Source organism: Protopterus annectens, chromosome 9.part0 (assembly GCF_019279795.1).
Source record: "Protopterus annectens isolate FY-2018-M chromosome 9.part0, PAN1.0, whole genome shotgun sequence".
In the NCBI taxonomy this organism is placed as follows: domain Eukaryota; kingdom Metazoa; phylum Chordata; order Ceratodontiformes; family Protopteridae; genus Protopterus; species Protopterus annectens.
Window position 1 is genome coordinate 678,360,181 of NC_056743.1, and position 12,336 is coordinate 678,372,516.

At 39.4% G+C, this 12,336-nt stretch overlaps 1 protein-coding gene across 1 annotated transcript in view; it reads left to right on the forward strand.

Moving 5' to 3' along the window:
- Window positions 1-1,611: 1,611 nt before the first annotated feature.
- The window catches only part of LOC122811438 (suppressor APC domain-containing protein 2-like), a 225,395-nt gene continuing 214,670 nt past the window's right edge, over window positions 1,612-12,336 (forward strand). Inside the window, exon 1 of the mRNA XM_044083281.1 lies at window positions 1,612-2,326. Coding sequence (XP_043939216.1) covers window positions 1,855-2,326 — 472 coding nt within the window. The 5' untranslated portion in view covers window positions 1,612-1,854. The remainder of the gene's footprint in view (window positions 2,327-12,336) is intronic.

Sequence of the window (12,336 nt, forward strand, 5' to 3'; positions counted from 1 at the left end):
AAGTAATAACTTCCTCAGAGTAATAATGGCTGCAAAGCGTGTAAAAGCTGTATTAGTGGTCACTCTATGCAACATTCTTTCTACAGTGAATTTAATTTATGATGTAGGTGTTATAGTTACAGCTTATTGTGTATAATAGACATACAATAATGTGTTTTATTTTCACTTTCTGCTCAGTTTCTCTGTATCGTTCCACCCACACAGCGGTATCATGAACAGCTGAAGGCAGTAATCTGTCTTCATCAGCAAATCATTCTAAGTAATCTGCACCAGGTTACTTTTTTAGAAGAGCGGTCGCTTTCTTATATTGTAGTTTCACAACTGCATCATATATTTTATGTCAGTTTTCAAAGCAAGACATTCAGTCTTCAGGACCTACTTAACAACATAACCTTCCAATAAGTAAGACTCTCAATGTTGCACATGGAAATACAGACGGGAAGCTTAAATTTAGGAAGTGAGTATTATAAGTTCAGTATTTCATGATATTATAGTAGTTTGTACCTCTGGAGAAAAAAATCAGAGGGCTGACCTTGCCAGCAAAATAAAACACAAAAATAACATGCTTTTTGCATAAAAAATGTTGAGGAAGTTATTCCCAACTCCATGTGTTTCTTAGATTTGCTCCAAAAAGTTCACCGATATGCTATAAGCTGCTGTCAGATAAAAGAGAGACATTAAGGATGTTGAGCCCTACTAGATACAAATGCCATTTGCACTGAACTGTGAAAAAAACATGGATTGGACGATGCATTTTGCTAGTTAGTTGACATTCACTAGTTCCTTATCTAATTTTTATTCAAGAGTAATTTGGGTGAAATGTGTTAATGTCTTACTTTTTGTAAGGTTCTTTGTCAAATGTTAAGATTCTTATCTGCTGTCATTAATAAATTAGTGATATTTGTGTTGTTCATAACCAATGCAACGTGAGGGATAACAGATTTTGCATTACTGCCACAGACTGGTAGTAAGGGGGGATTTCTTTAAATACCAAGATCTGAATGCACCACAACTCAAAAATCTGCTAGAGTTGTTAAGACTTTTACTGGTAGAGAAAGCATAGTCCTATCTTTTATAAGGAGCATGAGATTAAAATATTTTGTGGTTTGATTCAAAGGAATATCTCTGCTTTGATATCCTTCTGGGTTAGTTTCACTGATGCAGAGTACAGGCACAGGATTCATTTAGTAGCTGCACTACCCATAACCATACACAAACATGCTTGCACGCACACACACACACACACACACACACACACACACACACACACACACACACACACACACAGATTTATGAATTCATTCCATCACCATTACTAAAGTACAAAATAATCTGTCAGTTTATGCTTAATTTATTTTAGAAATTAATGGAAAGGAAGAAAGTGAAAATAAAGAAAGAAGAATTAAAAATAAAGCAGAAAGAAGGAAGAAAGAAAGACTGTATATTAGGTCAGATTGGTAAATAATGCAATTAATCTAGTACAGCAACAAAGTTGACTGTGATCATGTGATGATATGCAAATTATACCCCACATGTCCCTTATGCTTGACAGCAGCTGTGAAACAGTTAGCCTCAGCTCTTAATGCAGGCAGAGTGTGCTGGATTTATACTGAAAGCGACTGAGCGAGAGAGAGAGAGAGAGAGAGAGAGAGAGAGAAAGGAGGCAGCAAAGAAAGGGAGACAGAAGGCAATGAGGAGAGATGCTGAGTGGCCATGATCAGTATAGCACTTTGTATTTGAGAGGGTTTCCTTCCACTGGAAAGTTTACAGCTTTAAACTACAAGAGTGTTTTTGTTATACTGGTGGTGAAAAGGCAAATATCAAGGTGACAGCCACCTGATTGCAAGGCTTATAATGAGCTCTGCTCTTGTGTCCTGGGATCCTGATATCGAAGTAGAACAGTCTTTAAATTCAAATGTTGGCGTCTCTCGAGCTTTTTTACACAGCTTGCGAACACTTTTTGACATTCTGGATGATAGGAAAAGAGGAATGGTACACATTTCAGAAATCGAGTCTCGTTGGAGGGTTCAACCAGAGCAGGAGGGGCACCAAGAAGCAGATCAAGGCAGGGAGGATTATGTTCCTGAGGGAGTGATCCTTGCACTTCGGCAGGTAGCTACACCCTGCACTGGCTTTCTCACTTTCCCCAGGTTTGTGACTGGACTAAGGATAGCACTCCTCAGGGACTCTGAACAGCACAGTGAGGACAGCTTGTGCAAGTCACCAGAGAAAGTGTCAGTTGAGCAGCAGAGTACACGAGAAGGCTCTGAAAACATCAAGCCACCTACTGATTCTGGATTGGAAAGGACGAGCAAGACTCAGTATGGTATGATCTCAGATTTTCCAAGACTGCATACAGATACATTTTATCACTGCAGTATGAATACAGTAGACACTTGCCTATGCAGTCTTGTACCACTGGTATGGAAAACATAGTTTGTAGAGCAAACAAAAAAATGCAGGACATCTGCACAGAGGGTTACACAGCATGGCTAAGGACAACACATGACTAGACTGATTCCTGAGGGATGACAGCACAGAGGGTTACACAGAATTGCTAAGAATAACACAGGACTAGACTGATTCTTGAGGAACAATAGCTTTGAGGCATACACAGCATCAGAAAGGGTAGCAAGAACATCTGGTCAGTGCAGGTAGATGCTATTCTAGTTGTCAGGTGGAATAAGTGTATGCACAACAAACAGAAGCAATAGAAACCATACAGTAACTAAACACAATAGATAATTATCAGGTATACTGTCTCAGACAACAAAGATGTGTGAAATCAGAAATGTTTCAGCTTCTGTTTCATACTCTCTGACAGGTCTAGGCAGGCTCATGTGAAGAAGGACACTGAGGGTTAAACAACATAAAAAGAGATTAACACAAAGCTAAAGAGTTTCTTTAAGGATAGTTGTGCTGAGTGTTACAAAGCATAAGGGTGTAAAACAGAACTACACTGATTCCCAAGGGATGACAGGACTGAGGGTTACACAGCATGGCTAAGGACAACACAGGACTAGACTGATTCCTGAGGGATGACAGCACAGAAGGTTACACAGCATGGCTAAAGACAACACACAACTAGACTGATTCCTGAGGGATGACAGGACTGAGGGTTACACACTCACAGCATAGCTAAGGACAACACTGGACTAGACTGATTCCTGAGGGATGACAGGACTGAGGGTTACACACTCACAGCATGGCTAAGGACAACACAGAACTAGACTGATTCCTGAGGGATGACAGCACAGAGGGTTACACAGCATGGCTAAGGACAACAAAGGACTAGACTGATTCCTGAGGGATGACAGCACAGAGGGTTACACAGCATGGCTAAGGACAACAAAGGACTAGACTGATTCCTGAGGGATGACAGCACAGAGGGTTACACAGCATGGCTAAGGACAACACAGAACTAGACTAATTCCTGAGGGATGACAGCACAGAGGGTTACACAGCATGGCTAAGGACAACACAGGACTAGACTGATTCCTGAGGGCTGACAATACTGAGGGTTACACAGCATGGCTAAGGACAACACAGGACTAGACTGATTCCTGAGGGATGACAGCACAGAGGGTTACACAGCATGGCTAAGGACAACACAGGACTAGACTGATTCCTGAGGGATGACAGAACTGAGGGTTACACAGCATGGCTAAGGACAACACTGGACTAGACTGATTCCTGAGGGATGACAGGACTGAGGGTTACACACTCACAGCATGGCTAAGGACAACACAGAACTAGACTGATTTCTGAGGGATGACAGCACAGAGGGTTACACAGCATGGCTAAGGACAACGCATGACTAGACTGATTCCTGAGGGATGACAGGACTGAGGGTTACACAGAATGGCTAAGGACAACACTGGACTAGACTGATTCCTGAGGGATGACAGGACTGAGGGTTACACACTCACAGCATGGCTAAGGACAACACTGGACTTGACTGATTCCTGAGGGATGACAGCACAGAGGGTTACACAGCATGGCTAAGGACAACGCATGACTAGACTGATTCCTGAGGGATGACAGCACAGAGGGTTACACAGAATTGCTAAGAATAACACAGGACTAGACTGATTCTTGAGGAACAATAGCTTTGAGGCATACACAGCATCAGAAAGGGTAGCAAGGGGTTAGACCAAGACAATACAGCTGTTGGGAGGGGTTGTATATTTTAGAATGAAGGCTGCTCCTTTTAACTGTAATCAGCTAGTAAGATGCCTGTAATTCAGGGCTCCTCAGTGATTGGTTAGTAACATGTATGCTGTAGTTCAAGGCTGCTCAGTGATTAGTTAGTAACATGTGTGCCTGTAATGCTGAGCTAATCAGTGACCATTTACTAACATTTGTGTAATACTGAGCTGCCCAGTGGTCAGAATGTAATGTGTGCTTGTAACTCTGTGCTGCATATTGCTCAATGCTCAGCATGTAACATGTGCCTGTAGTTCTGAACTGCTCAGTGATCAGCATGTAACATGTCCGTGACTCCAGACTGCTCAGTGATTGGTTAATAACATGAACCTGTAATTCTGAACTAATCAGTGATCAGCATGTTACATGGCTTGTAGTTCTGAACTGCTCAGTGATCAGCATGTACCGTGTCCGTGATTCCAGACTGCTCAGTGATTGGTTAATAACATGAACCCATAATTCTGAACTAATCAGTGATCAGCATGTTTGGCTTGTAGTTCTGATATATTCAGTGATTGGCACGTATTATGCTTGTAATTTTGAGATGATCAGTGATCACCTGGTAACTTGTGTCTGTAGTTGTGAGCTGATCAGTGACCAGCATTTAACATGTGCCTGTAATTCTGTGCTGGTTAGTAACATGTGCTTATAATTATGAGCTGATCACTGTTCTCCTAGTAACTTGTACCTGTAATTTTGAGCTGATCAGTGATCAGCATGCAACATGTGCTTGTAATTCTAAGCTGTTCTATCTCATGTAGTGAATACTAACAGTTTAACCTTCTAAGCAGGATATATGTCAGTTGTCTTCTTTTTTCAGTGGCTCCCCCCCCCACATTGTCCCACATTTCCTTGTTAAGTTATATAACCAGCACTAAGATCACAAGTCAGAAAAAAGTAACAAAGTCTAGGTTGCAATGGGCACAGAATGACAGGCTTTCTTTTTTACTAAGCCATTTTTTTGCAGAGTACACTTTACACTGTTTGAAAACGTACTTTCATTAAATTGAAAGACAACTTTTGGAGTACAGCTTCTCTGCATGGAATGATACCTTTTTCTAGATCTTTACAGAGACCATGATAGCAGTGGAGTCTGATGGTTAAAGCACAGCCGATCAGAACTAATAATGGAGATTAAAGTATTTAGACAAGTCCTCCTTCTGCTAGTCAGCCATGTTATCCTATGATTTTTGCAGTTAAACTATAACTCTCACTGCAGTACAGTATCATATATTAAGCAACATGCCATCCTATAATGTAAGGGATGTTTCGTTTAATCACAGCCATATCATTTAACTCATGAGGGTAAAACACAACAGACTTAAAAGTTATGGAGAGATTGAATGACGCATCCTGTACACCTTCACATTTTTTTATTTAAGTATGTGCTTTATTTGTTGCAGTCCATAAATAACAGAGTGCGCCTAAATTCAGAAATAAGTGCACGATAGACACTTGTATGTTTACTGGTTCCACATAATCACAGTAATAGTCGCATTCCCGAGGGTGACTGCTGAAACGAGAGCACAAGGACAGAATTGTTTTTCATAACCGGCACTGTTAAGGAAGGCTGTGGCGGTAACACAGCTAATGTTTCAGCATGTTGTGAAAGGCTGCATATGCAGACATGGCCAATAGTAGTTGAATTGTTTGGATTTTAACCTGAGCACGCCGAGAAACTTTTATTATTGTATATAAATATATAGCACTCCTGTAAACATGCGCTAGTAAGACTAAAGCTGTACTTTTCTGGGAAGTCTATGGTACTTCTGTATTTCTTTCATTTAAGGAAGGGTAGTTACTTTTTTTGCATTTCACAGAACAATTACTTAGATATTAAGAAGTAGCTGCCACATACATGTCACAGCAGTAAGATTAAAACTTTATTGATATATTTCTGCATTCATTTGATGAAGGAACATGGTCACCTTATGCATTCCACAAAACCATCATTTAGAGGTTTGGAAGTACTCACCATACAGAAATAATACAAGGGGTAATAGAAAAGAGAATGTGATGGCAATTTCTGGAAGGTGCTTTTTTTGTGGATGTGTTTTTCAGTTTCGTGAGGATAGATTTATGCTGTTAAGTGGCAGTACTTCCACCTGCTTGAGAAAAGGTGATTCTGAATTTTGAAATAGTGTGAAAGTTTCCTCTTCATTGATCTAATTAATAGAATGATCATAAACATGATATAAGTGGTGTTTTAGTTTCCAGTATCCATAGGATTATTCAGCTGGTAATCAGCACTGTTTGTGGGGTCTATTATATACCTTGTTCAAAGAATATAGCTCTACTACATAGCAGGTCATGTATCATTAATAAAATAGAAATGGTACTGGTACACACCAAGACCCTTTTTTCTGCTTTGGTATTTAGTAATTTTCAGAGCAAAACTCATAACTAAAGATCAAGTCAGGAAACAGCCTTGTTTTGCTCACATGCTATTTTGTACAATGCCTTCATTGCAATCATCTGGCTTCTTACTTTGACACTCCCACTGTATCCTGTAGGGACCTGCATTTACCCCATTACTTTTTTCCCCTTCTTATTAAAATGTCATCTAATCACTGTGATGCCAAGTTGTTAATATATAGCGGCAGCCAGAAATCTGATTCAAGGATAGCTCACTTTTCCTTGTCTCTAAAAAAGCAATCAAATGTATGCTGCTCCCCAGCTATACCAGTCCCATCTCACACAGTCACTCTCACACACACACACACACACACACACACACACACACACACACACACACACACACACACACACACACACACACACACACATGCAGAGACGCAGGCATACCTCTCTGGAAAAATCCTAAAATGATGGGGGGACAAATAGTGACAGATTTTAAATATCCCTTACAAATGTAGAAAGTTGATAGAATAATATGATTTGCTTTAGCATGAATTTTTCAAAGGATGTGGAGTCTTAAACTCAAATGTTTGTCATTATTTAATCACTTCAGTCCTCAGCTATTTGCCAGAAAGAGACAGATTTTTGGGGGAGCACACCAAAAATATGAGGCAAAGATTTGGACATTCTGCGAAAACCTGTACAGTTGAGAGGTATCTCACACACACACACACACACACACACACACACACACACACACACACACACACACACACACACACACACACACACACACAAACTGCTTTTCAGCAGCACCTGAGGTGCTGTAACCATATAGAGTACATGTTGTCAGTGGAATACTTCAGAATAATTTGTTTACTCCATGTTTTCTTTCTTGTCCATATTGCTGCTATGGCATATTGTGTCACTGTAAGTTATAAGCACTATTTAGGGTTAAGGACTACATGCCCTTTACACCTTATTCCATTGTTACCTACATCTTATTTCTACATCCCCTAATCTCTAAAACTATTTTTAGAGTTCTTCCCAGGTAGCAATGCATTTTAAACCTCTGTGTTCATTTTGCAGCTTAGTGTTCCCATAACCACTGTGAAGCATACTTTTAAGTTCCTCACAAATGTTCTTCCTTTAAGTTAAGATTTCAGTATTCCTTGACTGCTGTCTCTTTCTTGCCTTGCCTCCCAATGCACGGGGACATTTTAAGAAACGCACGCTTCTCTCTTCCTTTTTGACCACCACATCTTAATCAATCTTCCTCTTTCACTGGGTCAAAAGGCTTTGCTTCATTTGCCTGCAGATTATAGCAGTCCTTATAGAGGTTTATTTATTCAAACTTTCCCTCTCTATTCCTTCAAAATTCCAAATATTGCCAGAAATCACATTTGTCTTGTTGGATCACATATCTGTCCCTAATCCCTTGTTTATTCTGCTTATCTTCGCTGTTGTGTCATGGTTGGTTAAACTGATTTTCTACCTGTGTTATTAAGGCACCTTGTTGTAGGTAATATGACTGCTTTTGTGTTTTGCTGCATTAGTTACTGCATGACTAATGTGTCTATTGAACTTATCTGAAAAGTGCATTACAATTTATTTAATATATTTAAATCCAGACTGTATTCATTTATGCAGCATCCACACAGGTGGTTCTCTATCAGCTTACTTTGTAAACACTTGGGTGAACAGTATATTTATTATTTATTTATTTTACATTTGTTGACCGGGATAGTCCGACTGGATACATGTCCATTTTCAGCGGAGGCCCGGGGAGAAAAGCTCCACATTAACAGTAAGTAATTACATGTTCATAGAATACAAATTAGTCTCAGGCACAGACTACAGCATACATTTTCTCTTACTAGTCTGACCAAGAAGGATTACTTATAGCCAGTGTTATCGGGCACAGACTACAACATACATTTTCTCTTACTAGTCTGACCAAGAAGGATTGCTTATAGCCAGTGTTAAAAATGGGGTAGGGGTATAAAGAGAGAGAGGAAATTTAGGTTTAAAAGGTTAGACCTAAAAAAAGAAGATGTTCACTAGCTAAGGGAGAGTTATATATTTAAGCAATAACCAATGATGTGGTGTGGTATATTATATTGTAGATTTACCCACGTTGATGTGGTTTAATCATGAGGGCGAAGCCCGAGTGATTAAATAAAGCCAACCGTGGGTAAATCTTCAATGTACCACAACCACGGAGTCGGTTATTGCTATTATACAATAACATTATTTAAGAAAAAAAAATACTTATTTTAAATAATGTCTTTGTATAACGGTGCATTACTGTTTTTTTGCTGGTTGTGGTACACTGCTTCCTTGTTTTGATGTACTGCGCATGCATATGCGACTTGTGTCCCACACATACCCAGTACATCAATGCTTTGAAACGGAATCAACGGAGAAAACAAAGTCTCTGTTGCTCTTTTTTCTTTCTTTTTTTTTTTATTTGTTAAAAAAAATGTTTTGAGCACTTTATACCAATGGAAAAAAGTCCGGGCGACCGGACCTTTTTCCGTTGGTATATTGTGGGATTTACAACAGGCATGCTGGCCAATCAGCGTGCACGTTTTGGAATATTAATGGGGGGTGGGCATTGTATAATAAAGAACAAATGTCTTTTAATTAAAAATCACCAAAATAAAGCACTTCATTCATAGATAATTATGCATATTATTGTAAGGTAACCTTATAAGCATTAGCTTCTCAACATTATATAAAACAATTAGCTTTTCACCTCATGCAACTACATGGAACTTGCCATTTTGTCTTTCAGACAGATGCTTTAGGAAAAACGATTAGTGTAGAAACAGGCTGTGGTGTTAGCAGTACCAGCTACAACTATAAGAAAACATCCAATAATGCTCAGAACCGTTCTTCAAATAACATTGCTGCTGTTCGGTGAGAAACATGGCGCCTTCTCTTTACAATCTAAGCAATGACTTACTTGCAATATGGACAAAAGCAGGTTAGCATGTTCCATGTTTATCAGTTTGACAAAACATTTAATCTGGTAGACCATATACTCCCTTTTAAACAGTCTGACAGCCTTACTTTGGCTCACAGACTTCCTAAGCAACAGAAGCTTTAAGGTTCAAATTGGTTGTACTATGTCTAACACATCCCCCTCACCGAAGGAGTCCCACATGGTTCTGCTTTGTCCCCACATTATTTCCCTCTTCAGAAACAAAGCAGCTGATCTATCCCCTTATCCCCTGTGCCAGTGACATAGTCATTCACAGGTCGAGCCACACCCATTCAACTACAAAAGTACAGTTAGAACAGCACCTCCAACAGCTGTCTGACTAGCTACAAAACCATTTTAAGCACACACATAAAAATAATATTTTCAAAACAAAGCCAAAACTTTTGTTTTGCGATTGGAAACTATTATGCAGTAAATAACAGAAAAAAATGTAAAATAAAATAAAATAACATTCCTTAGAGACTTCTAGCACTTCAGGTATATAGGCATCTTGCTAGACTGGTAGCCAAAACCACACTTAGACCACAAAAGCAAAATAAATAAATTATTCCTCTGTGCCAAGAAAATTTCCCACATCCTATATGCAGCTGATAGGACAGGATAAGGCAAGGGTCTGTTTCTTGCACAACTAGAATATGACTTTTCATAATCTCAGATGGCTCCAAAAATGTTAAACCTTCAAACTTCTGCTAATTATATTTGCTGTTTCAAGCCTCTAACACCCTGATGAGAATACCGATGCTCAGTGCTTAGATGTTGCCAAGTGGCTATCAGTTCATCACTGATGTAAACTACTAATGCTATGTCACCTCTACAAAACTGATTAATTCAAACCCCTTTAGCCAGCCAGTTAACCCAACATAGCCCCCAACTACCAAGATTCTTAGCCTTATCATTTCTTCCTTGCAAACTCCCAGAAATAAACTTCATTACACTAACCACTGTTTCTCCTTACTTACCCTGCAAATGTGGAATAACCCTTCTGTACACACCTAAAATAAACCAAACTATTCAGTAAGTTTAAAGCCAACTAAAAATATTCCATTCAAACAGGCCATCTTCATGTGTGTTTCAAGCAAAACAAAATAACATAAATTACTCCTGCAGTTCTCAGACCCAGATATACCCTTTCTTTCTTCTATTACCCATCATACCATCCCATTAATCCACCCGCCTGCTCTTTACTTCTTTTTATATCTCTGTTCTGTCTCAGTCTTTCACCACCCACTCATCTCTTCCCTTTCTCCGTGTCTCTACATGTCTGGACTATCTGCCTAAGTGTTGCACTAATCTGCTTTCTCTTTCTCAATTACCTGCCCTTCCTCCCTTTTATATGCTGCACTACAGTAAGATGTGCACGCTGTAAATAAGCTTAAGATCAAACAGATATGTAACATACTGTCTTGAGTTTAACTAAAGCAACTTAGGAAGAATGGCATCCGGGGAATTCATTAAAGTTCCTAGCACAAGATGTACAGCTTGCATTAGAAAGGTCCTTCCAGCATAAAGTGTGATTCAGGAACAAGCTAGGCGTGATGAAATAAGAACTGATTATCAGCTAATTAGCATGTTTTCTGAATCACTTTTAGTACTATGATGTGCTAGTCATATAGGCAGTGGAATCCCCTCCAGTCAGACACATACACACACACACACACACACACACACACACACACACACACACACACACACACACACACACACACACACACACACACCAGTCCCTGTACCTGTTCCTACCCTCCAGTGGCTCCCCCCACCCCTGTAATACTTTAGTGCCATTATGGCAATTGTGAATTAGGCCCTGGTGGTTTAGTGTATACCTCAACCTCTAATTGCCATCACAATGTCATTGCCAGAGACTTTTGCAAAGTTGATTTTTTTTTTATTTTATCATTCCACACATTAGCAGTGTCCAACTCAATTTCCTGTGAAAACTAGAGCAGGACAGTTTGTCAAACATTCTGTCAACAGAGATTTTGATCATACTTCAGTCCCCGAATGGCTTCCTCAGAGTTCCATGAACTCAGTAAACTGCATTTAATGTAATTTCCTGACATAATGTTAACCAAGTGTATTATCCGAACTACCTGAATGAACATGGTGAAATATTGGAGCTGTGCTGCTTCATTAGTTTACAGTCGGTTGATGACAGCAGTGATGTACACAGGGTACTATGTGTGTTAACCAGGTATATTATCCGAACTACCCGAATGAACATGGTGAAATATTGGCACTGTGCTGCTTCATTAGTTTACAGTCGGTTGATGACAGCAGTGATGTACACAGGGTACTATGTGTGTTAACCAGGTATATTATCCGAACTACCTGAATGAACATGGTGAAATATTGGCACTGTGCTGCTTCATTAATTTACAGTCGGTTGGTGATGTATGCAGGGTGCTATGTGCTGCAGCTCTGCACTATTGGGTTGAGAAGGTGGTCAACTGCGCCATCTGCAGATGGGTACTGACAGGGAAAGCCACGGTGTTAGCAGAACATGTGATGGATGTGCTACTAGTATGACCTGGGAGCTGAAATCTAATATTATCAGGAGGTAGGTCAAGGGAACATAGCTGCCACAACATACCGTATATATATATATATATATATATATATATATATATATATATATATATATATATATAGATATATATATATATATATTCTAGCTGTTGATAATTATAATTTAAATTGAGAACATTGCCCCCCTCCCCTTCTTTTAAAATACATTGAGCAGTGTGGATGAAACAATCCATATTCAT